Below are 24,449 nucleotides of genomic sequence, written 5' to 3' on the forward strand. Positions count from 1 at the left end.
CAGACATTATACAACCGCCTGCAGCATCTTACAACCCTATAAAAATCCATGTTCTTCTCAAACCAATTTGTCAGCTGTCCCATAACATGATGTTATTGGGTCTGCTGATCAATAAGCAGTAATTAATTAATCAATAATTAGGGAGCATGCATACGCACACCAACGTGCCTACCTATCATCCCTGTCCTATTGTTTTTCTTATTCATATCAATTTCATGTATTCATAACTATGTTTATACTTATACCTGTTATCTTATAATTGCTTGACAAAAATAAAATAAATAAATAAAATAAATATAAATATAAATAAGCAGAGTCCTTTCCAATCAACCTCCATTTTATTTCCAGCACCTTTCTCCCGGCCTGGAACTAGACCGGATTTTTCTTCCAACATGTCTTACTAACTTACTAACTGTAGTGATTCACCAAACAGCTATGGCGAGAAAAATAGTAAAACGGGGGAAAACTCACTTAACAGATGTCTCACTAACAACATAACTTTTTGGCTCAGTTGTGGTCATACCTGTATTTCTGAGCTAGGTTATTAGTTATATTTGCAATTATATTAATTGCAAACGCCCAGTTCTTGTCATGCCTTGAAGACAAGTCTTTATAGTGTCACAAGTTTCTTTTTAAGTGTATCCCAGTCAGTTGACTCCAAAACATGAGGGCCAACACAAGAAGGGTTCTTTGGCAACACACACACACCACACACACACACAAGCATTAGCAGGCTAGTATGCACTGTTCTACTCCACTCTTAACTACTGTTACTAGTAGTTACTAGTAGTGCTAGTATGCACTGTTCTACTCCACTCTTAACTACTGTTACTCCTTCTCAAACTATCCCTTTTGAGTCCTATTGCTGGAGGACAGTATCTGTTTTGGCAGCTTTATTTCCACAAACACATAAAAAACACTCCTAGCTTTCTCTCTCTTCAGCTTTTATAGCAAATGGTTGCTATACTGGCAAGGCCAAGGCCTTAAAGCAGGGGTGTCAAACTCAAGGCCTGTGGCCTGGATCTGGCCCATGAGGTGGTTAGATCCAGTCCATTGCACCAGCCCTGAAACTACAAAGGACTGGCCCAGAATACCTCGGCCCAGCACAGGATGACCAGGCCCTGATCATTTGGTGTAACCAAAAAATTTTGCCCATGCTATTATTCTTTTACTTGTTCCTCTTCCAATTTAATGTATAAGTAACTATACGTTTTTAAATCAGTTTTTCTTTTACCTGTTAATATCTAATTCTGTTGGTTCTGTGTAAAAACCATATAGTTTTCTGCCTTTCTCATATCTAGAATGCATCTGCAGTTGTGAGTATTGTGTCAAGTCAATCCCTTATGGCTCAGTTCTTGTTTATTTTTAAGTTCCCCCTTCACATTCAGTGTATCTTTATATTTAACAATATTTTCTATGTTAACATTTGGGTGAACCAGTGCTTCCATTGTCGAGAGCCAGACTGGTAGATTATTCTCATATTGTCTTCAATTTGTCTCTTAGGCAAAAATCCATTTTGTCTGAATTTACAAATTGATTTAAAAATCTTTTAAGTCTTTCCGCAATTATTGAAGCATATATTTTATAGTCTGCATTCAATAAAAATATCAGTCTGTAGTTTTTTATCTGTAGCAAGTCTGAGTCTTCCTTTGGTATGAGCATAATATATGCTTCAGTCCATGAAGTCTAATAATACTTCATTAAAGACTTCCAACGTTGGTTTACTCAAAGTATTTTCCAAGGCTTTATAAAGTTCTGCTGGCACCGCATCTGGACCCAGTGTTTTCCTGTTTTTTTGTCTCTTACTTGCTTCTGTTAGTTCCATCGTTATACATTCATCTAACATAACTTTACTGTTTCAGGTATTTTAGGGTAATTTTGTAGTGAGGGCTCTTCTTTTCTGTTTTCTTTGAAAAAGAAATCTAATTCTTTTTCCATAAATTGAATACATTCTTTATCTTTTAATATTGATTGATTCATCATCCATCTTAGATTTCTTTTTTATCCTTTCCATTTACAGTGGAACCTCGGGTAGCGAATGCTTCTGATTGTGACCAAATCGGGTTTCAAACAAAAAATTCAAATTTTTTTTGAATCTGGTCATGAACACATATTCGGGTGGCAAACACCGCCAATTTCCCCTTCCGCACTATAGAGAAAGTCCTGATTTGCTGAACAAACTTGTCTGCCGTTCCACATGTTAAATTTAACTTTTAATCTTGTTCTCGTTGGCTTCTTGCTTGTTTTATAAGATTAATTTTCTCCCCTTCCAGAAATTTTGAGTAGTTTGGAGCACTGGTAAATATCACCTGTAGATGGTCCTGCCAGCTGCTCATTTGCCCCCACTTGCCCCGCCCTATCTTGCCTTTGCCACACAGCCCAGCTAATCTCCATGCCTCACCTGCTCTGCTCATCAAAGGTAAGCATGCTGCTCGCTTTCCCTTCGCCTGGAGTCAGGGCCTGGGGTCATGCCATTCCCCTGCTCCGGCCTTGCCCGGGAGCCTCCACTCGCTCGCTGTTCACTTAGGCTAGGTTGGGGAAAGCACCATTGCCGGAGCCTCCACCCGCTCTTCACCTAGGCAGGTCAGGGGAAGCGCCATTCCGCTGCTTCAGCCTTTCCCCAGAACTTCTGCCTGCATGCCACCACCCAACTCTGGCCTCAGCCTATGCCACCCACCCCACTCCACCCCTGGCTGAAGCAATTTATTGGGACCAGGAAAGGCAGGAAATCCACTCTGTAACACCTTCCAGGATCATTTGTGTTTAGAGAACCAAGGTGCTTGTTTTCCAAGTGTTTCTTTCACTTTTTAAGCAAACAAGGAGTGGGTGCTTTGGAACGAGCTGTCAATGTAAATTTCACAAACGCAAAATTTAAACCATTACTAATTATCCTTATTGATTCCATATCCAAACTATGCAAACTTACCAACATTTAAGTGCACTTTGAAAGGAATTTGTTCCAACAAAAGAAAATCACACACGGACACCCATTATTAAATGGCTTTCACAACTTCAGTATCATTGTTATTAACAAGGTTCAATAAATCGTCATTCCCTCCTTCCCATTTAAAAAATTATCTCAATGGTGCAAGAGCAGCAGCAGTGCCAGGGGTTTGGTTTCGTTTCCTACCTATTTTCTGCCTTTCCATTAAAACTGCATGAATTATAAACACCTATTTGACAAGTGCAGAGTTTCCATTTCTTAAGGTATTGCAAGAAGGCTTGTAATGGAATAATACTTATTACGTAGGTAGCAAGAAAGACTTCCTTTTCACAACTGCATCGGTGTTTTGGGATTACAACTTCAAGTAATCAACGGGCATACTGAACTTTCCGCATCATCTGAATCATATCTCTGAACATGCGCTGGGGGGCGTCAAGGCCCCAGATGAAATCCAGATGTTCCCAGTCTGGGATCTCCTCGTGGTATATCAAATTTGGGATCATAGTCATTAACATGGCAACGTCCTTTGGGTCTGCCAGCCAGTCATGGCCACCCGACCATATAGCTGTTGGAACAAGCATTCCTTTCAAATTGTAGGAAGGTGGTGTTGGCTAAGAAAGAAGGAAAGATAATGGTTAAAAAAATCCAAAGAGATTCTCATCCTGATGTCACCACTGAGCAAACTGGCTGAGGATGTAGTTTGGCAACAACTGGAAAGCCAAGGATCACCAGATCTGTTCAACAAGTCATCTGGAGAAATGAATGTATTTTTACGTGTATAAGACGCTACTTTTTCTTTAAAATATTTACTTGAAAATGGAGGGGCGTCTTATTCAAAGGGGCCGAGAGAATGTGTGGCCCATACCCACCCTCCAGCTCTGCTGCATATACCGGACGAACCTCTACCATATATGCAGCTCCATCATTCCTCTCTATTGTAGTTGTTTCCTGTATTACATTGCCACGCTAGGTTTCATCTCTATTGTTCCTGTATTTCCTGTTCTTGTTTTATTAGATGGCTTCTGCACAGTGGTGGCTTGTAATGTGCTTACTTACTCTACATCAGTGGTTCCCAAACTTTTTCAGTCCACCACTCTCTTGGTGCTACAAACTCATCACCCAGGAGTGGGATTCAAATTTCTGAACAACTGGTTCTGTGGGTGTGGCCTAATTTGTGGGTGTGGCTTCATGGTCATGTGACTGGCTGGGCGTGGCTTGCTGGGTGGGCATGGCTTGCTGGTCATGTGACTGGATGGGCGTGGTTTGGTGGTCATGTGATTGGCAAACCAAATATAAGTGGTCCTCGCTTAATGGCCGGTTGCTTAGTAAGTGTTCTAATTTATGACTGACCTGCCCAGAGCTACTTGACCTGTTTTGGAGCTTTGACAACCATGCGCGCGCATGCGCGCACATACACACACACACCCCCTTCTAACCCTGCTGGAGCAGGTGATTGGACTAGATATCTCATTCGCTTTCTCCTCCCTCTCTCCCTCCCTCCCTCCCTTCCTTCTTTCCTCTTTCTTTCTGTCCCTTCCTTCCATTCCCCCCTCTTTCTTTGTCTATCCTTTTTCTTCCTTTCTCTCTCTTTTTCTTTCCCTTTTCTCTTTCTTTTCTCTTCCTTCTCTCTCTCTCCTTCCCTCCCTCCATATCCCATTCACTTTCTCCTCCCTCCCTCCCTCTCTCTTTCCTTCCTGCCTTCTTTCTTTCTCTTTCTCTCTTTCATACCCTATTTCTCTCTTTTATTTCTTTTTCTCTCTCTTTCCCTCTTTCTTTCTTTCTGACCCTTCCTTCCACCCCCCCATTTCTTTGTCTATTCCTTTTCTTCATTTCTCTTCATTTCTCTTTCCCTTTTTCTTTCTTTACTTTCTTGTCCATTCCCTCTCTCTTTCTTTCTCCTCTCTCTCTCTCTCTCTCTCTTTTCCTCTCTCTCTCCCTTCTTTAACCTATCTACCTATTTTCTGCCCAGGCAGGCATGGCCTAATCCATCAAAGGCCTGCGCTAATCCTGCATCACCCCCGTTTCCCCTTTCAGAGGCCCCAGGCCTTAATCTCCCAGTTTACTCCCCTACGACTGCCCCTTTCGTCATTCCATGGCCACCACTTTGCCTTCCTCCCGCAGCTGGCTGCCAGGGAAGGCAAGCCAGGGCTGAGCCATTGTTGTTGCTGAAAAAAAAATAATGCAGCGGCTGGAGGTTTTTTGCAGCAAAAATGACTGACCTCCGGCTTTGCTCTGCTTCTCCAAGGCGCAGCTGCAGCCGCATTCTAGGTACTGGCCCCACAGGTCCACCCCATTGAGCCCACTGCACTGGAGGAACTTGCCCAAGCAAGTCCGAGTAGAGTGGTGCAGCAGTCAATGGGGTGAGCCTTCATGGTCGGTGCCTAGAACGTGGCGGCAGTGGTGCATCGGAGAAGCAGAGAAAAGCTGGAGGTTGGTCATTTTTGCTGCAAAAAGCCTCCAGACGCTGCGTGTTTTTTTTCAGTGCAGCTGGACTGAAACAATTTTATAAAATTTGGGACCTTTTCTACCAAAGGTTAGATAATAAAATACAATAATAGAATATCTAGAATTCTAGGAAATAATGAATATATAAAGATATCATATCTATAATAATGTTTTTAGGATTTGGTATGATTATATGATTTGTTATAAAATAAATTAAGTAAATTATAGTTATCTCGCAAAGTATGAATGAATAAAATTATAGTCAAATGGTTGTTTAATAATGATACCAGGGTATTTAATTTCTGATTGATAATATGAGTTATTATGTAATGTAACTGTAATTGAGACTACGAAATGGATGCAAAAAAAACTGGTAAACCAACCGACACACTGCTTGTATATTTATGAAAGAAAGCTGGATGTTTTTTTTTTGTTTTGTTTGTCTTTAAAAACCAATAAAATTGTTTTTTTTTTAAAAAGAATTTCAGCAACTGAACGGCTTCTAACATTACCCAGCAAAATGAGGATGGCCCTGCTCTTTTAATGTAGATAAGGGATCAGCTTCCACTCTCCTTTTCTATACTGTATATAGGACAGTTTTCTGAATCTTCATCAGTTTGAGAATCAACCATTACAATCTGTGCCACTCATTTTAGCCACTTCATTTGAAAGAGGTTTCCACAGATGATTAAGTCCCTAAGCAGATACAAATGGGGATTTTTTTGCCCTGTAAGCACAATTATAAACAGGGGGTGGCGGGGAGGGGGACACCTCATCACTGCCTTAGGGTAAGGCATTCACAAGAAAACTTATGTATTTGCAAAAAAAAAGAAGGAGAAGGAGAGGGGGGAGGAGGAGGGGGGGAAGAGGAGAAGGAGGAGGAGGAGGAGGAGGAGGAGGAGGAGGAAGAAGAAGAAGAAGAAGAAGAAGAAGAAGAAGAAGAAGAAGAAGAAGAAGAAGAAGAAGAAGAAGAAGAAGAAGAAGAAGAAGAAGAAGAAGAAGAAGAAGAAACAACAACAACAACATTACAGGTAGACCTTAATTTGGAACAGTTCATTTAGTGACCATTCAAAGTTTCAACGTCACTGAAAAAAGTGGCTATGACCATTTTTCACACTTACAACCACTATAGCAGCATCCTGGTGGTCATGTGATCAAAATTCAGACACTTTGCAATTGACTCATACTTATGACTCATATTTATTTGCAGTGTCCCAGGGTCACATGCTCACCTTTTCTGACTTTCTGGCAAGCAAGGTCAATGGGGAAGCCAGATTTACTTAACAACCATGTTACTAATTTAACAACTATGGTGGCAAGAAATGTCATAAAATGGGGCAAAATTCACTTAACACCTGTTTCGTTTAGCATCAGAAATTCTGGGCTCAATTGTGGTCAAGGACTACCTGTATACTGGTTATCTGATAATACTTTGGTCGAATGTGTCTGGAAATTCTTACCTGTTTATAATGAGCCATATTTTCCTTTCTGCTTCCCCAGTCATACGCTCTGACTTCCCCACACTTTTTAACCTGAAAATAAAGTTACTTTTACAGGTGTGGATGCCTTCAAGAAAATTCATTCATTCATTCTATTTACTGCCTTTCTGCTCTGAGGTATTTAATATATTTAGGAAGAGAAAACAATCAGGTGTTTTCCTGTAACACTTGTTAGCCGCCCATTCCTTGAAAAATACACAGCTGTGTATATTTTCCAAAGTCTTCCCATCCTGGCAGGCATCCAGGATTTAGTGCAAATAATGGCACTGAGTAACCTTAACATCCACCTCCTGCTGAGGGAATTTCCTTAGAAGTAAGACCTCCAAAGTTCAATTGGTCTTCCTCCTAGAAGAGCACCTGCAGAATTGCCACACAGGTAAAAGCTAACATTTGAATCAGGACCCGTCAATGCAAGCCAATAACCTAAACATCATTGCTGCAAGCATTAATCAATCAGCCTGGAGATTTCATCTCTACCTGAATCCAATGAAGCATATTCTGGACAGATGTTCCAGCTGGGCAGTGTGTGGAATAGACATCTATTCGGCTCTGAAAACAACAGTGAAATGGTTTGTTAAATCTATCACCAAGTATATAAATTACTTCTTTTTAACATTTTTTTCTTTGAATAAAACTATTGAGGATGAGCTTGCCAATTTACAATCATACATTCAAAATAATATCCATGCTCATTACTCACCTTTTGAGTGGCTAACCAATTGGCTCCCTGATTGGTCTTGGCTCAGACAGTTTTTCTTTTATGCTATAATTATTATTATTGTACTAATTGCAACTTGTTGTTTTATTCAATGTATTCCAAATTTATTCACATTGTTTCGTCCTGCTTCCCTCTCTCTTAATCCTCTACAATTGCAATACATTCATAAGTCTTTAAATCCTCCATTTAAAATAAAAAACGAGGATATGTAGAGTTGTAATTGCAGGAATGTTCCAATCTTGGATGGCAAACCTCAGATAAAGAATGTTTCCAAGCAAATATAACTCAGGTAAACAAAGTCACTAATCTAAAGGAGGATTAGAGAGAGGAAGTAAACATATGTTAGACTTTAACTAGAGATAATTAATTGTATGGATTACTGTGCTAAACAGTAACGAAAGTTAAGCAGTAACCAAAGTTAACCAGTGATGGAGAATAACTAAAAAGGTGTATAAATGCAAGACTAGACTCCAATAAAGATCCTCATGATTCAGTTGTTCATGATCAAACAACTTGACTCCCTCGTCTTTAGCATTTGAGAGACTCCATCGTGCCATTCTTAAGCTGCCCATGATTCTCAGTCTTTCATTACCAAATAGATGAGAAATAAGCTTAGAGAAGAGTATTTGCCTGTCTGATAACATACACAATATTATTTTTTTTTAAATATCACAGATTAATTCATTTCATTTCAAAACAGAGTTTACGCATTTAGGCTCTTTATTTCATGTTCTTACCATGTTTAGGTTTTTCTCATTAAATCCACACATGAGAAAGAAAACGTTGCCACAAAGATAATCAAGTAAAACACGGTCGCACACGTGGGTAGCAAGCCATTTTATAAGCGTATTCTGGGGAAAAAACTGCTTGGTTCCAAATATTTCCTGCCAAAATAAGAATAGTATAATGATACAGGTCACTTTGCTGGAAAATAAGGATGCTTCTCAATATGATTAACATAGAATACTACGGCTGGGCAATAAGTAATGGGTGGAAGATCATTAAAGAGAGAACCATCCTAGCACTAAGGAGAAATTTTCTGAAAGTGAAAATAATTAACCAGTGGAACTTTCCCACCCTTTGCTAAAACAGAGGCGGCCATGGCCAGTGTGTGATGCATCTGGCCCAATGGCCGCGAGTTTGACACCCCTGCTCTAAGGTCCCTTTCAACCCTATTATTCTACATTCTTTTGGATGCTTGAATACTGAAGGTGATCAAGAGACTATAAAGCCATTTATCCAGGGTGGTGTTTACTGAGGCTGAATTTGGAAAATAAATGTGTTTCAATACTGTATGATTCAGTGGAACAAAACAAAACAAAAAACACCCAACCTTGGTCCCAATGCTGCAGAACTGAGAAAATACTGCATGTGAAGGAACTGAAATTACACTGAACAATAACCTGAAATATATATAAAATTCTGTATCACTGGTACCCAACACCTGATAATCTGACAAAGATGAATAAAGATGTTTCAAATGTCTGCTAGTTATTGTAAAGAAGGTACTTTTTATCATATTTGGTAGAATTAGGAAAAAGCAAAGAATTATTGGAGGTAGATTTATCCTTTAATTCAGAAGATTCTGGAAAAAAAGCAAAAAATTAAATCAGAAGTTTTCTTTTAGAACTATTGGATAAAGATCTTCAAATATATATATGTAATATATATATGGCCATAGAGATTGAAAAAAGACCTGAAAGTATGAACAGAAGAGATGATTCCACCAGACTGTCAATCATTTGGAAGCCTGCACTCACAAACAAAAAAATCTCCACACTACAAGTCAGGCAAATACCTGGGCACAAACAGATCCCCCCTGATACCTCCAATTTAAATTTAAAAATTCAAAAAAAAAGTTAAATTCACTTGTTGTTGTAGAATAGGTAGTATTTACTAATTATGTAAAAATTAAAAAATGAGATTCTAATTTTATGTGTACTTTACTTAACTGAAAAAAGTCACTGCTTTTATTTCCTCCCGTTACCTTTCCCCTTTTCCCTTCCCGTTTCTCCTATTATCTTTATTTCTATTTGAATTTTACATTAAGATAAACTTCAATTAAAAACATTTAAAATGCTAAAGGAGGTTAACACGGTACCATTGTGGTTTTTAACATAGTTGAATAAGCCGATATGGCTTCATTCACATATTCTGCTAGGTCTTAATGAATGGACTCGCCTATGTTGGTACAAAACAAACTATTTTGAAACTTCCTGTGATGAATCTATCCAGCCATTAACATGCAGAAAAATGCCACATATCTGATTCAAGGAATGTCAGCTCCCTCATTTGGGATAGAAGTACGTCTTAAGTTAATTAAGGGCATCTACCTAATTTTCTTTTAATGTGGAAAACTAGTTTGGTGTATTGGATAAGGTGCTGGCCTAGCAACCAGGAAACTTGAGTTCTAGTCCTGCCTTAAGACATGAAAGCCAGCTAAATGATCATGCACCAGTCATACTCATTGCCCAACACACACCTCACAGCGTTATTATGTGGAAATGAGGAGGAGGAGAAAGGAATATTAGATATGTTCTCTGCCTTGAGTCATTTGCAAAAATAATAAAGATGGGAAATAAACAAATAACAACCTAGAAATTTAAAAATATTCTTTTTATTTCATATGCACTATGGCATTGTAACAGTTATATCACGGTGGAACTGCTCCTAGAGTTAGGAAGTTTTTCCCCAAAATTTCATCAGAAATTGCCTTCCTGTAATATCCAACCATTATACTGGGCCCTATATTTGGGGGGGAGAGGAGCATGCAAGGGAGTCATATTCTAAAAGAGAGCTGAGAGCAAGACAGAGAGAAAATATCACATTTGACTTAATATACAATATTGCTCACTCTTAATAGAGCTTTTGTTGGCATTCTAGACAATTTCTGCAATGTATTCTGTATTAATTTCCAGCAGATTAATTTCAGCAGATTAATCCACGTGGGCAGGATCTTCACAGTTACCTCAGTGAGACTGAAACAGCTATCAAGTCTCTTGACTGATGCCAAGGCAATCACTTACTGCTCTTTTTTTCTCAACCTGAATAAACACTTATCTGTTCAAAGAAGTTGGCAGTAGAACCTCTCAATAGTAAGAACAGGTAAAACACACAGCATTCAATTCAAGTATTTTCTAGGCACCAACTCAATATAGAACTTGGAGCAACTGAACATCTCTCCTTCTCGATCTGGCAGAATGAGCCAAACCAATGCACTGGGGGACATTGTTTAAATGATAAACATTATCATTACAGAATCATCAAGCTCTATTTTCTTTGATATATTCTGCGGAAGCATTGATCGATTTTCCTGCTACGGTTTTTGTACTGAATTCATGGCACTTCAGAGTAAAATTTTTCCCTACGACGGCATGTTCAATAATTAAGCTACAGAATATTGGCAGCAAAGATGATCTTTTGCATTACAGGACTGGTGTTACTACCGAGGATGCCACTTAACCTTAATGTTTAATAAAACAACATGCAGAAACCCGAAGTGTACAATGTGGAACAAGTCCTCTGAAAGTAGGTCATACCATTTCATTTTTTAATTTTATCTATGCAAGATTTGGGTTAGCCTAACACAGGGCTTATAAGCTTTTGACTGCACCAGAAGAATATACGTATCACTACAATTGAGCCAACTGTTAAGTGAGTTTTGCCCCATTTTACAACCTTTCTTGCCACTGTTATTAAGTGAATCACTGCAAATGTTACGTTAGTTAAGTGTTAAGTGAATCTGGTTTCCTTATTGACTTTGCTTGTCAGAAGATCACGACACTGCAACCATCATAAATATGAGTCAGTTGCCAAGCATCTGAATTTTTGAACAAGTGACCAGAGGGATGCACCAACTATGGTACGTGTGAAAAATGGTCATAAATCACTTTTTTCAGTGCCACTGTAACTTTCAACAGTTTATAAAACAATGGTGGTTAAGAGGTCTACCTGTAAGCTGGGACTGATAATCAGAAGAACTGCTTTCAACACTTTTTTTTTCACATACAAATCCATTCAAAGTGAAATCTAATCTATAGTAGTTCACTTGTTTCTTCAATTAGGATCCCTCCCCCACTTTATACTCATTTTAAGATTCCACACAATAAGATTCCTGCAAGAAACAAGGCCAAGAAAGTAATTTTGTACAGTGTGGTGAAAGTAAGTCACCACGCTATAAAAAAGATGTTGAGATTCTAGAAAACTCTAAGCCAACCAAAACCAAGCATTTAATAGTGAGTGCCATACCATGTGCATTAATCAAAAAGGTGGCAAGAAAGTACAGGGAGGCAGGCACAACACAGGCTATGTAGACAGTAAACACAGTGTCAGACATAAAGATCTCAAGTGCCTGTATACAAATGCACAAAGTCTGGGGAACAAACAGGTTGAACTCGAACTGCGAATACATGAAGGTAAATATGATATAGTTGGAATAACAGAAAGTTGGTGGGATGAAACCCATGACTGGAACATACTGGTAGAAGGATACAAACTATTAAAAAAACAGACCTCATAAAAGAGGAGGTGGAGTTGCACTGTATGTAAACGACCACTATATTGCTACAGAAATGCATGCAACCAAAGATGAAAACCTCCTAGTATGCATATGGGCCAACATAAAAGAAAAAAAGAAGGACATGGCCATACGTGTATATTATAGGCCACCCAATCAAGCAGAAAATATAGATGTCCTTTTTGCCAGCCAACTAACAAACATATGCAGGAAACACACAACAATAGTAATGGGAGACTTCAATTATCCTGATATCAATTGGAAAACTAATTCTGCACCGAGAGAAATCAAATAAGTTCCTAACCAACCTAGCTGACAACTTTGTTGTCCAAAAGGTAGAGGGTGAAACTAGAGGGACAGCCACACTGGACTTAATTCTTACAAACAGAGAAGAAGTGATAGAGGGAGTTGAAACTGCAGGAACCTTGGGTGAGAGTGACCATGTCATACTAGAATTCAACATAACACAAACACAAGCAACAGAACATAATGACACCAGAGTCTTGGATTTTAAAAGAGCTGATTTCAATAAACTCGAAGAGAACTTGGGAAAGATTCCATGGAGGAAAATCCTAAAGGGGAAAACAACTCAAAATCTTGGCAAACTCTTAAAAAGTATGATCATAGAAGCCCAAACCAGCACAATACCACCGAGAAAGAAAAACAAGAAATCCAAGAAGAAACCAGCATGGCTGCACAAAGATCTCTCTGGCAAATTGAAAGAAAAAAAGGACAAGTACAAAAAATGGAAAGAAGGACGTACAACTAAGGCAGAATATCAGCAGATAGCCAGAATCTGCAAAGACGAAGTCAGGATAGCAAAGGCTCAGAACGAACAAAGACTTGCAACAAAAGTCAAAGATAATTTAAAAAGTTTCTTTCAACATATAAATAACAAGAAAAAAAAATCAAGGAAACAGTCGGTCCACTAAAGAGAGAAGATGGCAAGGAAGTATCAGGCAACAGAGAGAAAGCAGAACTGCTTAACTCATTCTTTGCATCCATCTTCACGCAAACAGAAACTATAGCTCAACCCAACAAAAACATAACTGTAAAAGACAGACCAGGAATAAAAGTTAAAATAAGTAAAAAAATAGTAAGAGAACACCTGTCTGATCTTGATGAAAATAAATCACTGGGGCCTGATGGATTACATCCCAGAGTTTTAAAGGAGCTGGCAGAGGTCATCTCAGAACCACTGCACCATATCTTTCAAAAATTCCAGAGCACCGGGGAACTACAAGAGGACTGGAAAAGAGCTGATGTGGTTCCCATCTTCAAAAAAGGAAAAAAAACAGACCCGGGAAACTATAGACCAATCAGCCTAACATCAATACCCGGGAAGATACTGGAAAAGATAATAAAAAAACAGGTCTGCCAACATCTAGAAACAAGTAAAGTAATAACTAGTAGTCAGCATGGGTTTGTTAAGAACAGATCATGCCAAACCAATCTTATTTCATTCTTCAACACAGTGACTAAATTAGTAGACCAGCAAATTACCGTGCACATAATCTATTTAGATTTCAGCAAGGCATTCGACAAAGTAGACCGCTACCTACTTCTTACTAAGCTAGAAAAAAAGTGGAATAGATAACACCACCACTAGATGGACTCGCAACTGGCTGGCAAACCATACTCAACGAGTAGTCCTTAATGGGTCTAAGTCTACATAGAGGGAAGTAAGCAGTGGGGTGTCACAAGGTTCCATCTTAGGCCCAGTACTCTTCAATATCTTCATTAATGACTTAGATGAGGGAATAGAAGGGGAACTTATCAAATTTGCAGATGATACTAAGCTGGCAGGAATAGCTAACACCCAAGAAGATAGGCTCAAGATCCAGATGGATCTTGACAAACTAGAACACTGAGCCATATCTAACAAAATTAAATTCAATGTAGAGAAAAGTAAAGTCTGACACTTAGGCAAGAAAAACCAAAAGTACACATATAGATTGGGTGAAACCAGGCTCAATAGCAGTAACTGTGAGAAGGATCTTGGAGTCTTAGTGGACAACCAGCTAAATATGAGCCAACAGTGTGCAGCAGCAGCCAAAAAGCTAATGCAATCCTAAATTGTATTAACAGAGGGATACAGTCAAGATCAAGGGAAGTACTAATACCACTCTATAAAGCCTTAGTAAGACCACACCTAAAGTACTGCATTCAGTTTTGCTCACCACATTATAAAAAAGATGTTGAGACTCTAGAAAAAGTACAGAGAAGAGCAACCAGGATGATTAGTGGACTGGAGGCTAAAACATACAACGAACGGTTGCAGGAACTGGGCTTGGCTAGTTTAGTAAAGAGAAGGACCAGGGGAGACATGATAGCAGTCTTCCAATATTTGAGGGGCTGCCACAGAGAGGAAAGGGTCAAGCTATTTTCTAAAGCGTCTGTAGGCCAGACAAGGAATAATGGATGGAAACTGAACAAGGAGAGATTTAACCTGGAAATAAGGAGAAACTTTCTGACAGTGAGAACAATCAACCAATGGAACAGCTTGCCCTCAGAAGTTGTGGGAGTGCCATCACTTGAGACTTTCAAGAAGAGATTGGACTGCCATTTGTCAGAAATGGTGTAGGGTGTCCCGCTTGGGCGAGATGACCTACAAAGTCCCTTCCAAATCTGTTAATCTGAGGATACTTTCCTAAGAGATCACAATTCAATGTGACTTGGATTGTTAACTTGGATTGCCAACAAAGTTCTGTCTGCGACAGAAGTTCTGTCTTCCTCTTTTTTAATTCTCTTCAGATTAACAGAGTTGCTCCTTTCCAACTCTCTTGATCTGTTAAATCTGTTAATTAATCTCTATGTGGGGTTTTTTTCTTTCCAAACCTCTGATGGGCAGCTTTCAATAATTTTGGAGAGAGGGGTAATGTATATCCATAAAAAGTAACTTTGGGCCACTTACTGTCTCTATCAGCTCAACCACACTCTTCCCCGCTATGGGAAGAAAAGAGGAGGAAGCAGAATAGACAGCCATCATTTATGATGGCCCAGAACATCTCAAGTCACACACAGGTAGTGTTTGTTTAAAACTGAATTCCTTGTTGAGACTTTTGTTCAAAGGCATGTCGGTCTTTTGTTCAAGTAGGTACAAGAAGAAATGTAGTATTCAGCTGCATCACCTAACAGCTGCACTTTGTGGTTCAAGCAAATATTTTAAACAAAACACGTACTTTCAATAACAGTTCGGGAACGTCTGCAAGTTTGACCAAACCACCGGATGAAAAGTTCGCAGTCATACCGGGTGCCAATCCAAAAAATATTTTTATTTTTTTTGCCAACTCTGGAAAAGCTGAAAATGCTATGAAACCTGGAAAAAGGAGAAACACAAAAGACATGAATAGAACTTAAACTATGCTGCTGAAAAAAATCAGTAGGAAAACAATTTGTTGCATATTCCACAAAAGCAATTGTGTTTTTCATAACTTTCACAGCTTATGGCTGGCATCATTAAGGCAAAGGGGACTTTGTCTGTGCCTGAACAATTCTTTCATCTATTTTTCTTTATAAAACCAGAGCAGCTTTCAAAATAATTATCTGAAATTTGATATAAAAGCCTCTTTTGCTATGCTGAAAAAACTTGATTTCTTTTTTCCACAGACAACGGCTGTGTTACATAGGGTATGCCATTTTTAAAATAAGCAGGCAACAAACCCGGAGGAAGATTTAATCCATTGTGCAGACACACTATATTCCACATATCCCATTACAGAGTTCAACTGAATTTTGGGAGTTCATTTGTTCCAAGACATTTTAATTCAATCCAGAGTCACTTCAAATCTTTAAAGTCTTCATTCAAACTTTCAAACATAAATATTTTCCACTATTAAAAATGTGTCTTTCCTAAGCAAATACCCTTCAGATTAGACATTCCACAAGCTAAAGTCATAACTCATCTTCAAAATATCAATTTAAGGAACACTGATTCAGATTATTTACCTGTATTTGGCGTAATTATTTTTTACCATTAAGCATTATGAAATTCAACTTCACCTACGTACCTATTAAAATTACCAATGTTATTTACGCAAACTAGTTTGTTAACTTACCTATGGTGGTGCCTTGAGAATGACCAACGTAGAAGAGTTGCTCCTGACCAGTTTTGTTCAAGACAAAATTTATTGAAGCAGGAAGGTCATACTTAGCCATTTCATCAAAACTAAAGAGGAGAGAGGAATCCATCAGATTTACACATAACATAAAGAAGTGGGATCCATATCAGAATAGAAGAACAGAGCTGGAAGGGAACTTGGAGGTCTTCTAGTCCAACCCCCTGCTTAGGCAGGAAACCTTGCACCATTTCAGACAAATGGTTATACAATCTCTTCTTTAAAAAAAAAGTTTTTATTTTTTAGAACAAACATACAAACAAAACATAAAAACATAAAACCCTCTTTCAATTATATACATACAGTGTGTCAGTTGGTTACAATCTTTTGTGCTATCCTTTCTTACCATTACTCACAAGTTATATAAATTCTCACTTTATCAATCTAGCATGTGCTTATGTAATATCAATTATTAAACATTCATTTGACTAAACTAATTTTCCATCATTTTATATGAGATATTCTAAATTTCATTATGGTTTAATCTTATACATTCATTCAATGGTTATATATTTTATATTGTATTCTATATCGATCTATTAACTTTTATTGTAAGGCTTACTAATCTATTTCTTTACCATGTCTTTTTATCTAGCCATTGATAAAATAAATCCCATATCATATAAACTTGTTTATCTTCTTGTTCTCTAATTTCAAATGTCAATTTACTCATTTTGGCACAGTCCATTATTTTCTTAATAATTTCCTCCTGCATAGGTATTTTTTCATTTTTCCAATTCTTAGCAAATATAATTCTAGCCGCTGTTAAAACATTTACAATCAAATATTTCAGTTCTTTACGGTATATTTCCGGTATAATTCCCAATAAAAATATCTCAGGTTTAAAGTCTATGCGTTGTTTTATCATTTTTTCCAACCATAGTCCAATATCTTTTTGCATCCGAGCATGTCCACCACATATGGTAAAATGTCTGATGACATTTCCAACATTTATCCGATTTATTCTTGAACATCCTTGTAATTCTCGTCAGGGGTTAGTGCCACCTATAAAGCATCTTATACAAATTTTCTTTATATGTACTTGACATTGTCATTTTATAATTTTGAGACCACAATTTTTGCCATTTATCTAGCTTAATCCCATATCCAAAATTTTTCCCCCAATCATTGTTTCTTTTACTTGCTTTTCCTTTAACTTAATGTCCATAAAGTTTTTTAATTACTTTTTCATCAGTACCTGTCAAAATTTTATCTAAATCAGTCAACTTATCATAAATACCTTGTTTTAACTTCTTTATCAAATCTAGATTGTATTTGCAAATATGAAAACCAATTCATTTGTACACCTTGTTCTTCCAACGCTTGCATAGATTTAAGTTCACCCTTTTCATTCAATATCTCACCATATCCGTTTGTTCCTTTTTATATATTAACTTTATTAATAATTATTAATAAATAATATAACATAATTTATATATTAATTTTTAAATAATATTGCTTTTTTAACTTCTCCCAGTTTAGAAACAATGCTTCTCGAATATAATGTCTTCTAAAATACCCCTGCGTTGGGACGGCAGAGCTGGCATCGCGACGATACGGCATGCGATCTTGGAGGTCTGAGATCGCTGCCGATATCTTTGCTCCTGGATGGTCCTATCGGATCTAAACCATCCCGAAGAGATGGTGAAAGTGAAGAGTGCATCCTGTTGATCCCAGGGATACCACAAAGTCTCTGGTAGATCCAGGAGAAGCTCTTCTTGCCAGCGGCAAAGGGGCAGCCATTAAAGCTGCTGAAGTTGGGACAGCTCCAAAACGAAAGAAAACAGAAAGAGGTGGCAAGGCAAGGACGGTTAGAGGGGCAGAAATCCGCTCGTGATTCTAGCCTCCCTTTTCTTGAGTTTGGTGCGATCTTTCGGGGTGCTCGAGTCTTGGAGAGACCCGTGCCGGTGTGGGGGAACCTCAGGCTGCAGTGTGGGGAAAGCAACCCCCCTGTAACGAAGAGGAAGCCCTCCAGAGCCCAACGATCAAGAACAGCCTCCTAACAATGGAGGCTCCGAAGTCCGGACTGCCACCGATGGGAAGAAAAAAGTGAGTGAAAGTTTGCAAGCTCGGGGGGGAAAGAGAGTCGTGGCAGAGAAGATATTTGACTGACAATAGACTGATTTCAGGCTGTTAAATACTGTGTGAATGCCAGCTGTGAGCTCCAAGACGAAGCGGCTACAAAAGAATTGGTTTAGTGAATGTGAAAGAGCTTGGCAGGCAGAAGAGAGTCGGAAATAAAAAAGAAGTAAAGAGAATTTTGGAAGTCTGAAGACTCTATTATCACTAACATTTGGATTGAAGCTATTAAATTGGATCCAGAAGCAGAACGAAGCCGATCGGGGAAAGACAGAGCAACTCCATAGGCAGTACCCAGAACGCTGAAACGAGTGGGAATATTGCTTACTGGCAGCTGTTACTCAGCAAATCTCATTTGCCATTTCCGGTGTGCTAGAAGTGGAAGCTTCCAAAGTGAAAAGCGGAAACAAAAACTCTTGTCTTTGGAATTTTCTTTTTCTTTTCCTCAACCCTTTTCTGTGTGTACATACTTACTAAAATAGCCTCTCTTCTTTCTTACTTGTTGATGGTATGCTATGTTGAAATATGCTTGCTTTTTTTTTCCCCTCTGATTTCCTCTTGATAAATATGTACATTTAGTAATGAAATATTAGAGTGTTAAAATATTGGATTAATTTAGTTAAGTTATTATTAATAGAGATTGTTATAATTTGAATGGGAATATAGGGGAGACAGTAAGAATATTAAGCATTAGTTACTTAATAAGCTTAGAGCTCTCTAGACCAATATTATATTTCTTTGTGTGGGTTTATCTGTGAATGTAATATATTTTATAGTTAAGGTTACTTTATATTGAAGTTAAACTAGAGAAAATATATACACTTTACTAATTAGTCAAGAATATAGCTACTTAATAGGTTGATAGATCTTGGTCAATTTTAGTTACAGAACTAAGAATACTGAATGCCAATTTGGAATAATATATTCAATATTGTACAACAACAAAAACAAATTTTAAAGGAAATGACTACTACAACTACCACTGCTTTGAAATCTGGTAGGAAGGTTAATCCCACAATAATGTCTACTTTGACAACAACTTCACCCATGGCACAAAAAACAATAGAGGAAACACTACCAACAGAGAAGTCAACTAGCATCTCAAATGCGAATATCCAAGCAATGTTCCTAACTTTACAGGACTCATTGACAAGATTGCAAGAAACAATGATTAAAAACCACAGTGAAACAAGGGCAGATATCAATGAATTGAAGGAAGAAATGGGGAAACTAAAGACAGAAATGAAAGCGGACATTTCTAAAGTAGAGGATAAAGTGGGGTGTTGCAGCAGGCCTTGGAGAAAACGAAGTTATAATAAAAGAAGTAGAGAAAAGAACCGAACGAACAGAAAGGGAATTAGAAAGGGTGGATGAAGATCTCAAAAGCATGAGCAAAGAAATGGAGGACTCCCTTGTCCTCCTAGAAATGGACAAGGCAGCAACTTACCTAAGATTCCAAAATGTGACAGAATCAAAAGAAGAAGACTTGGAATACTTGATGGCAGAAATACTGGCCGGTTTATTGAAGATGGATAAAGATGAAATTCAAAAAGAGTTTGATGAAGTCTACCGGGTCAATACAAATTATGCAAGACATACAATTGTTCTAGGGAAGTACATATACGATTCACTAGAAGATGTGTTCGAGACATGATATATAGAACCTCAAGAGATAAAACTATAACCTACAAAGAGAAAGAAATTGTGATTCTTAGACAGATACCGAGGAGAATAAGGGAACAAAGGCGTGACTATAAATTCCTGGCAGCATATTTAAATAAAAAAAGAATCACATTTAAATGGCTTATTCCAGAAGGAATGTTAGTGTCGTGGAAAGAGAGGAAAATCAAAATAGATGCTATGGGAAAAGCCCAGGATTTTTACGAACGGATGGTGGGCCCACAGGAGCAAAGTAGTAGGGAGAAATTGGACACAAAGTTTCAAGAAGAATACAGTGGACATAAAAATAGAACTGGAACGGTAGGAAACCAAGAAAATACCTATCCACAACAAAAGACAGAAGGAACTACATCAATACAAGCGCAAGAAGAGAGAGGAATTGTTACACGACAAAGAGCAAAACAAAACTAAATAGATGGGAGAAGAAAAAAAATTACTATCAATAAACATAAATGGTTTAAATTCAACAATTAAGAGAAAAAGGATATTATCTAAATTAATTAAACATAATGCAGATATAACGTGCCTGCAAGAAACCCATATAAAGAAGGATGAAAAATATTTAGAATGCCCGAAATTAGGAAAATTATTTACCACACCAGCAGATGAGGAGAAAAAGAAGGGAATCGCAGTATATGTGAAAGAGGATTTGAAATCTCAGCTAATATGGTCGGACTTAGAAGGAAGGACTCTGGGTTTGCAGATCTGGATTAATGATATTCCAATTCTTTTAGTAGTAATATATGCCCCAAATGGAGACCAAAAAGAGTTTTTTAAACACCTATATGGAAAATTGGTTGAATTGCAAAAAAGAAATATTTGTATGGTAGGGGACTTCAACTCCATTGCTGATTTCCAAAAGGATCACAGTAATGCCGGGAAGAATAAAAAGGGAAGAGAGAGCTCCCCAAGATTTGTAGGGAAATGATGAAAGAGCTAAATCTGACAGATATATGGAGAAGATTACATCCTGAAAAAGACAATTTACATTTTATTCAAATCCCCACCAAACATGGACACGGATTGATATGGCATGGATGAGTGGAGAGATAGCAAATGAGACAAAAGAAGTGGAAATTTTGCCTAATGAATGGGCAGATCATAATCCAATACAGGTAATATGGAAGGGCAGGGCAAAACCAAAGAAAAGATGGACCTTAAACACTCAATTAATAAGAGAGAAAGAATATATTAATAAATTAAAGGAGGAATTGATTTTTTTATTAAAGAAAATGATAACGGAGAAACCACGAAACAAAACGTTTGGGATACGATGAAGGCGGTTATAAGAGGCACAACAATCTCTTATAATGCTAAGAGAAACAAGGAAAAATATTCCCAACAAAACAAATTACAACAGAGAATTAAGGAGCTAGAAACCCTTCTACAAAATAACCCAAAAGAATCCAAACTGCAAAATCAGATAAGTATAGTCAAACACAAACTGAATTTAATTGATCAAGAGAAAATGACTATGAATTTGAACTTAACCAGACAAATCTATTTTGAACATGCCAACAAGCCAGGAAGATGGCTATCTTATAAATTGAAAAAAAAGAAAGAGAAGAGACTGATATACCAGTTAACAGATAGCAAAGGAGATACATACCAGGAAATAGAACAGAAAAAAGAAATCATTCATAAATACTTTGAAGATTTATACAAAAGAGAGGATGTCAGTGAAGATAGAATAAGGAATTATCTAGATGAAGTAAAGGATAAGGCAATTGGGGAAGAAATGGCTGAACTATTAAATAAAGACATTACTGAATCGGAATTGAAATCAGCAATAGAGAGCCAGAAAAATAATAAAACCCCGGGCCCAGACGGGATCCCAGGGGAGCTGTACAAGGCAATAGCAGATCAAATCGGACCACTTATGGTGGAAGTTTTTAATGACGTTTTACTAGCAGCTAGGATGCCAGACTCATGGAGGGGGGCACTGATCTCGCTGATCCCGAAGGAGGATACAGATCCCAGATATATAAACAATTACAGGCCGATTTCACTCTTAAATACTGATTATAAAATATTCACTTCTATTATAGCAAACAGATTAAAAAGATTGCTAAACTTGTATATACATGAAGATCAAAATGGATTCCTTCCAACTAGGCAAATAAAGAATAATCTAAGAATAGTATTAGACGTACTAGAATTTTATGAAGCCCACCCAGAGAGACAAGTAGCACTCATGTTTCTAGATGCAGAAAAAGCTTTCGATAATTTGAATTGGCAATTTTTAATTCAAAAAATTTATAATTTGAATCTGGGTACCAAATTTGAAAATATTATAACAACTATATATGACACACAACAAGCTAATATAATAGTGAATGGGGAATGCACCCTCCCAATAAAGATAGAAAAAGGAGTGAGACAGGGTTGCCCACTCTCTCCCCTGCTCTTCATATTAGCATTAGAGACATTATTAACACGAATTAGGCGGAATTCAGATATAAAGGGATTAACAGTTAAGAAAGAGGAATATAAATTGCAAGCGTTTGCGGACGACATGATTTTCTTCCTTGAAGAACCAAAAGACAGGGGACCAAAATTGATGAGTGAATTAGAGAAATTTGGAGCAGTAGCGGGACTTAAAATAAACAAAAAAAACCAAATTAATGACCAAAAACCTAACAGAAAAACAGAAAATAGAACTAGAAGAAATAATGCAGATACAAGTGACAAAGAAAGTGAAATACCTAGGAATTTGGCTAACCCCACACTGTAAGACACTTAAAGAAAACAATTATGATAAACTGATACATCAGGTAAAGAAAGATTTAGAATCGTGGGGAAACTTCAAATTTCACTACTAGGCTGAATTGCTACTATTAAAATGAACATTCTCCCTAAATTTTTGTATTTATTCCAAACGATCCCAATTAAATTACATAAAAAGTTTTTGAAGAACTCAATAGAACAACCCTGAAATTTATTTGGCAAGGAAAAAACCCAGAATAAATGTAAAAGCAATGCAGGATATGAAGAGCAGGGGAGGGTTAGCATTTCCAAACTGGGAGTTATACCATATGGCCACCTCATTAGTTTGGTTGAAGGATTGGGTGAGTTTAACCAATAAAAGAATACTATTTCTAGAAGGCCATGATTTACAAAGGGGTGGCACGCCTTTCTATGGGACGTAGGAAAACCAGTCAAAAATATTTCCATAGACATTTAATTAGAGACGCACTATTAACAATTTGGAGGAAAATAAGGAAAAAACATTATACAAAAGTACCAGTATGGATTTCAACAATGGAGGCAATGATTCACCCAAACAATTTGGAGCTTACCAAAATGATTAAATACAAAGACTTATTAGACCCACAAGGAAATTTGAAACCGAGGCTGGATCTTCAAGAGCAAGGACATAAAATTGATCAATGGGTTTATCTTCAGATTCAAAGCAGATATAAACAAGACAAAAAAGAATTCGAATTAATAACAAACTGCAACAGTTAGATAAAATTTTATTAGGATCAAATAAAAAAAACATAACAAAATTTTATAACTACTTATTAGAAACAGAACTAGAAGAAGAAATCGTAAAAGGAAATATGATTGCTTGGAGTAAGAATGTAGGGCGCAGCATCACATTAGCGGAATGGGAGAAAGTTTGGGGCAGAAACAATAAGATTACCAAATCGGCAGCATACAAGGAAAATCTTTATAAAATGTTCTATAGATGGCATCTCCCCCCTTCGAGGTTAGCGAAGATGCACCCCAACATGAGTCCGCATTGCTGGAAGTGTAGGAAAAAGAAGGAACTTTTTCCATATGTGGTGGTCCTGTGCAGAAACCCAAAAGTATTGGAAGAAAATCAAAACTTGGTTGGAAGAAATCACCAAAGAGCAGATTGAATACAAACCAGAGTCCTTCCTACTAGGGATTTTTGATAAGCAAATTTCCAAAAAAACCAAATACATAACAATACACATTTTAACAGCGGCAGATTAGCCTTCGCTCAACATTGGAAACAACACCAAATTCCATCAGAAGAAATGATTATTGAAAAAATCTCAAAATGCGCAGAAATGGATAAATTGACTTTGGCGCTAAAAACAAAGACACTTCACTATACTATGACAGCTGGAATTGTTGGTATAATTGGATTGACCAAAGATAAATAATATATTATAAGGCATAAAAGAAAAGTATCAATACATAACAGCGAGGTAGCGATATAAGTTAAAAACAGGTGTGGTTATATGACACAAGTTAAGGTGATGAAAACAAAAGAAGATCTTGCAAACTGTTAAAATAAGAATACTTTTAATCCTGTAACCTCTTTCTTTCTTTCTTTTCTTAAAATTCTTTCCCTCTCTTCCTCTTCTCTTTTCTTTCTTTTCTTTCTTTCTTTCTTTTGCTTATTTGTGTATGTATTGTGACTGGTTTTAATTGTAAAAATTAATAAACTATATTTTAAAAAAAAAAGAAAACAGAA

At 37.4% G+C, this 24,449-nt stretch overlaps 1 protein-coding gene across 3 annotated transcripts in view; it reads right to left on the bottom strand.

The window, feature by feature from the left end:
- Positions 1–3,000: 3,000 nt before the first annotated feature.
- Positions 3,001–24,449, bottom strand: part of LOC113442775 (putative lysosomal acid lipase/cholesteryl ester hydrolase) — a 45,890-nt gene continuing 24,441 nt past the window's right edge. For all 3 annotated transcript variants that reach the window (XM_087932392.1, XM_087932391.1, XM_087932393.1), the window contains exons 5-10: positions 16,181–16,290; positions 15,305–15,441; positions 8,344–8,490; positions 7,366–7,437; positions 6,850–6,921; positions 3,001–3,555 (exon numbers count right to left, since the gene is read on the bottom strand). In XM_087932392.1, the coding sequence (XP_087788518.1) occupies positions 3,313–3,555; positions 6,850–6,921; positions 7,366–7,437; positions 8,344–8,490; positions 15,305–15,441; positions 16,181–16,290 (781 nt within the window). In that variant the 3' untranslated portion in view covers positions 3,001–3,312. The remainder of the gene's footprint in view (positions 3,556–6,849; positions 6,922–7,365; positions 7,438–8,343; positions 8,491–15,304; positions 15,442–16,180; positions 16,291–24,449) is intronic.

This window comes from Pseudonaja textilis, chromosome 4, assembly GCF_049901715.1.
Source record: "Pseudonaja textilis isolate UNSWEBS1 chromosome 4, rPseTex1.2, whole genome shotgun sequence".
Classification (NCBI taxonomy): domain Eukaryota; kingdom Metazoa; phylum Chordata; class Lepidosauria; order Squamata; family Elapidae; genus Pseudonaja; species Pseudonaja textilis.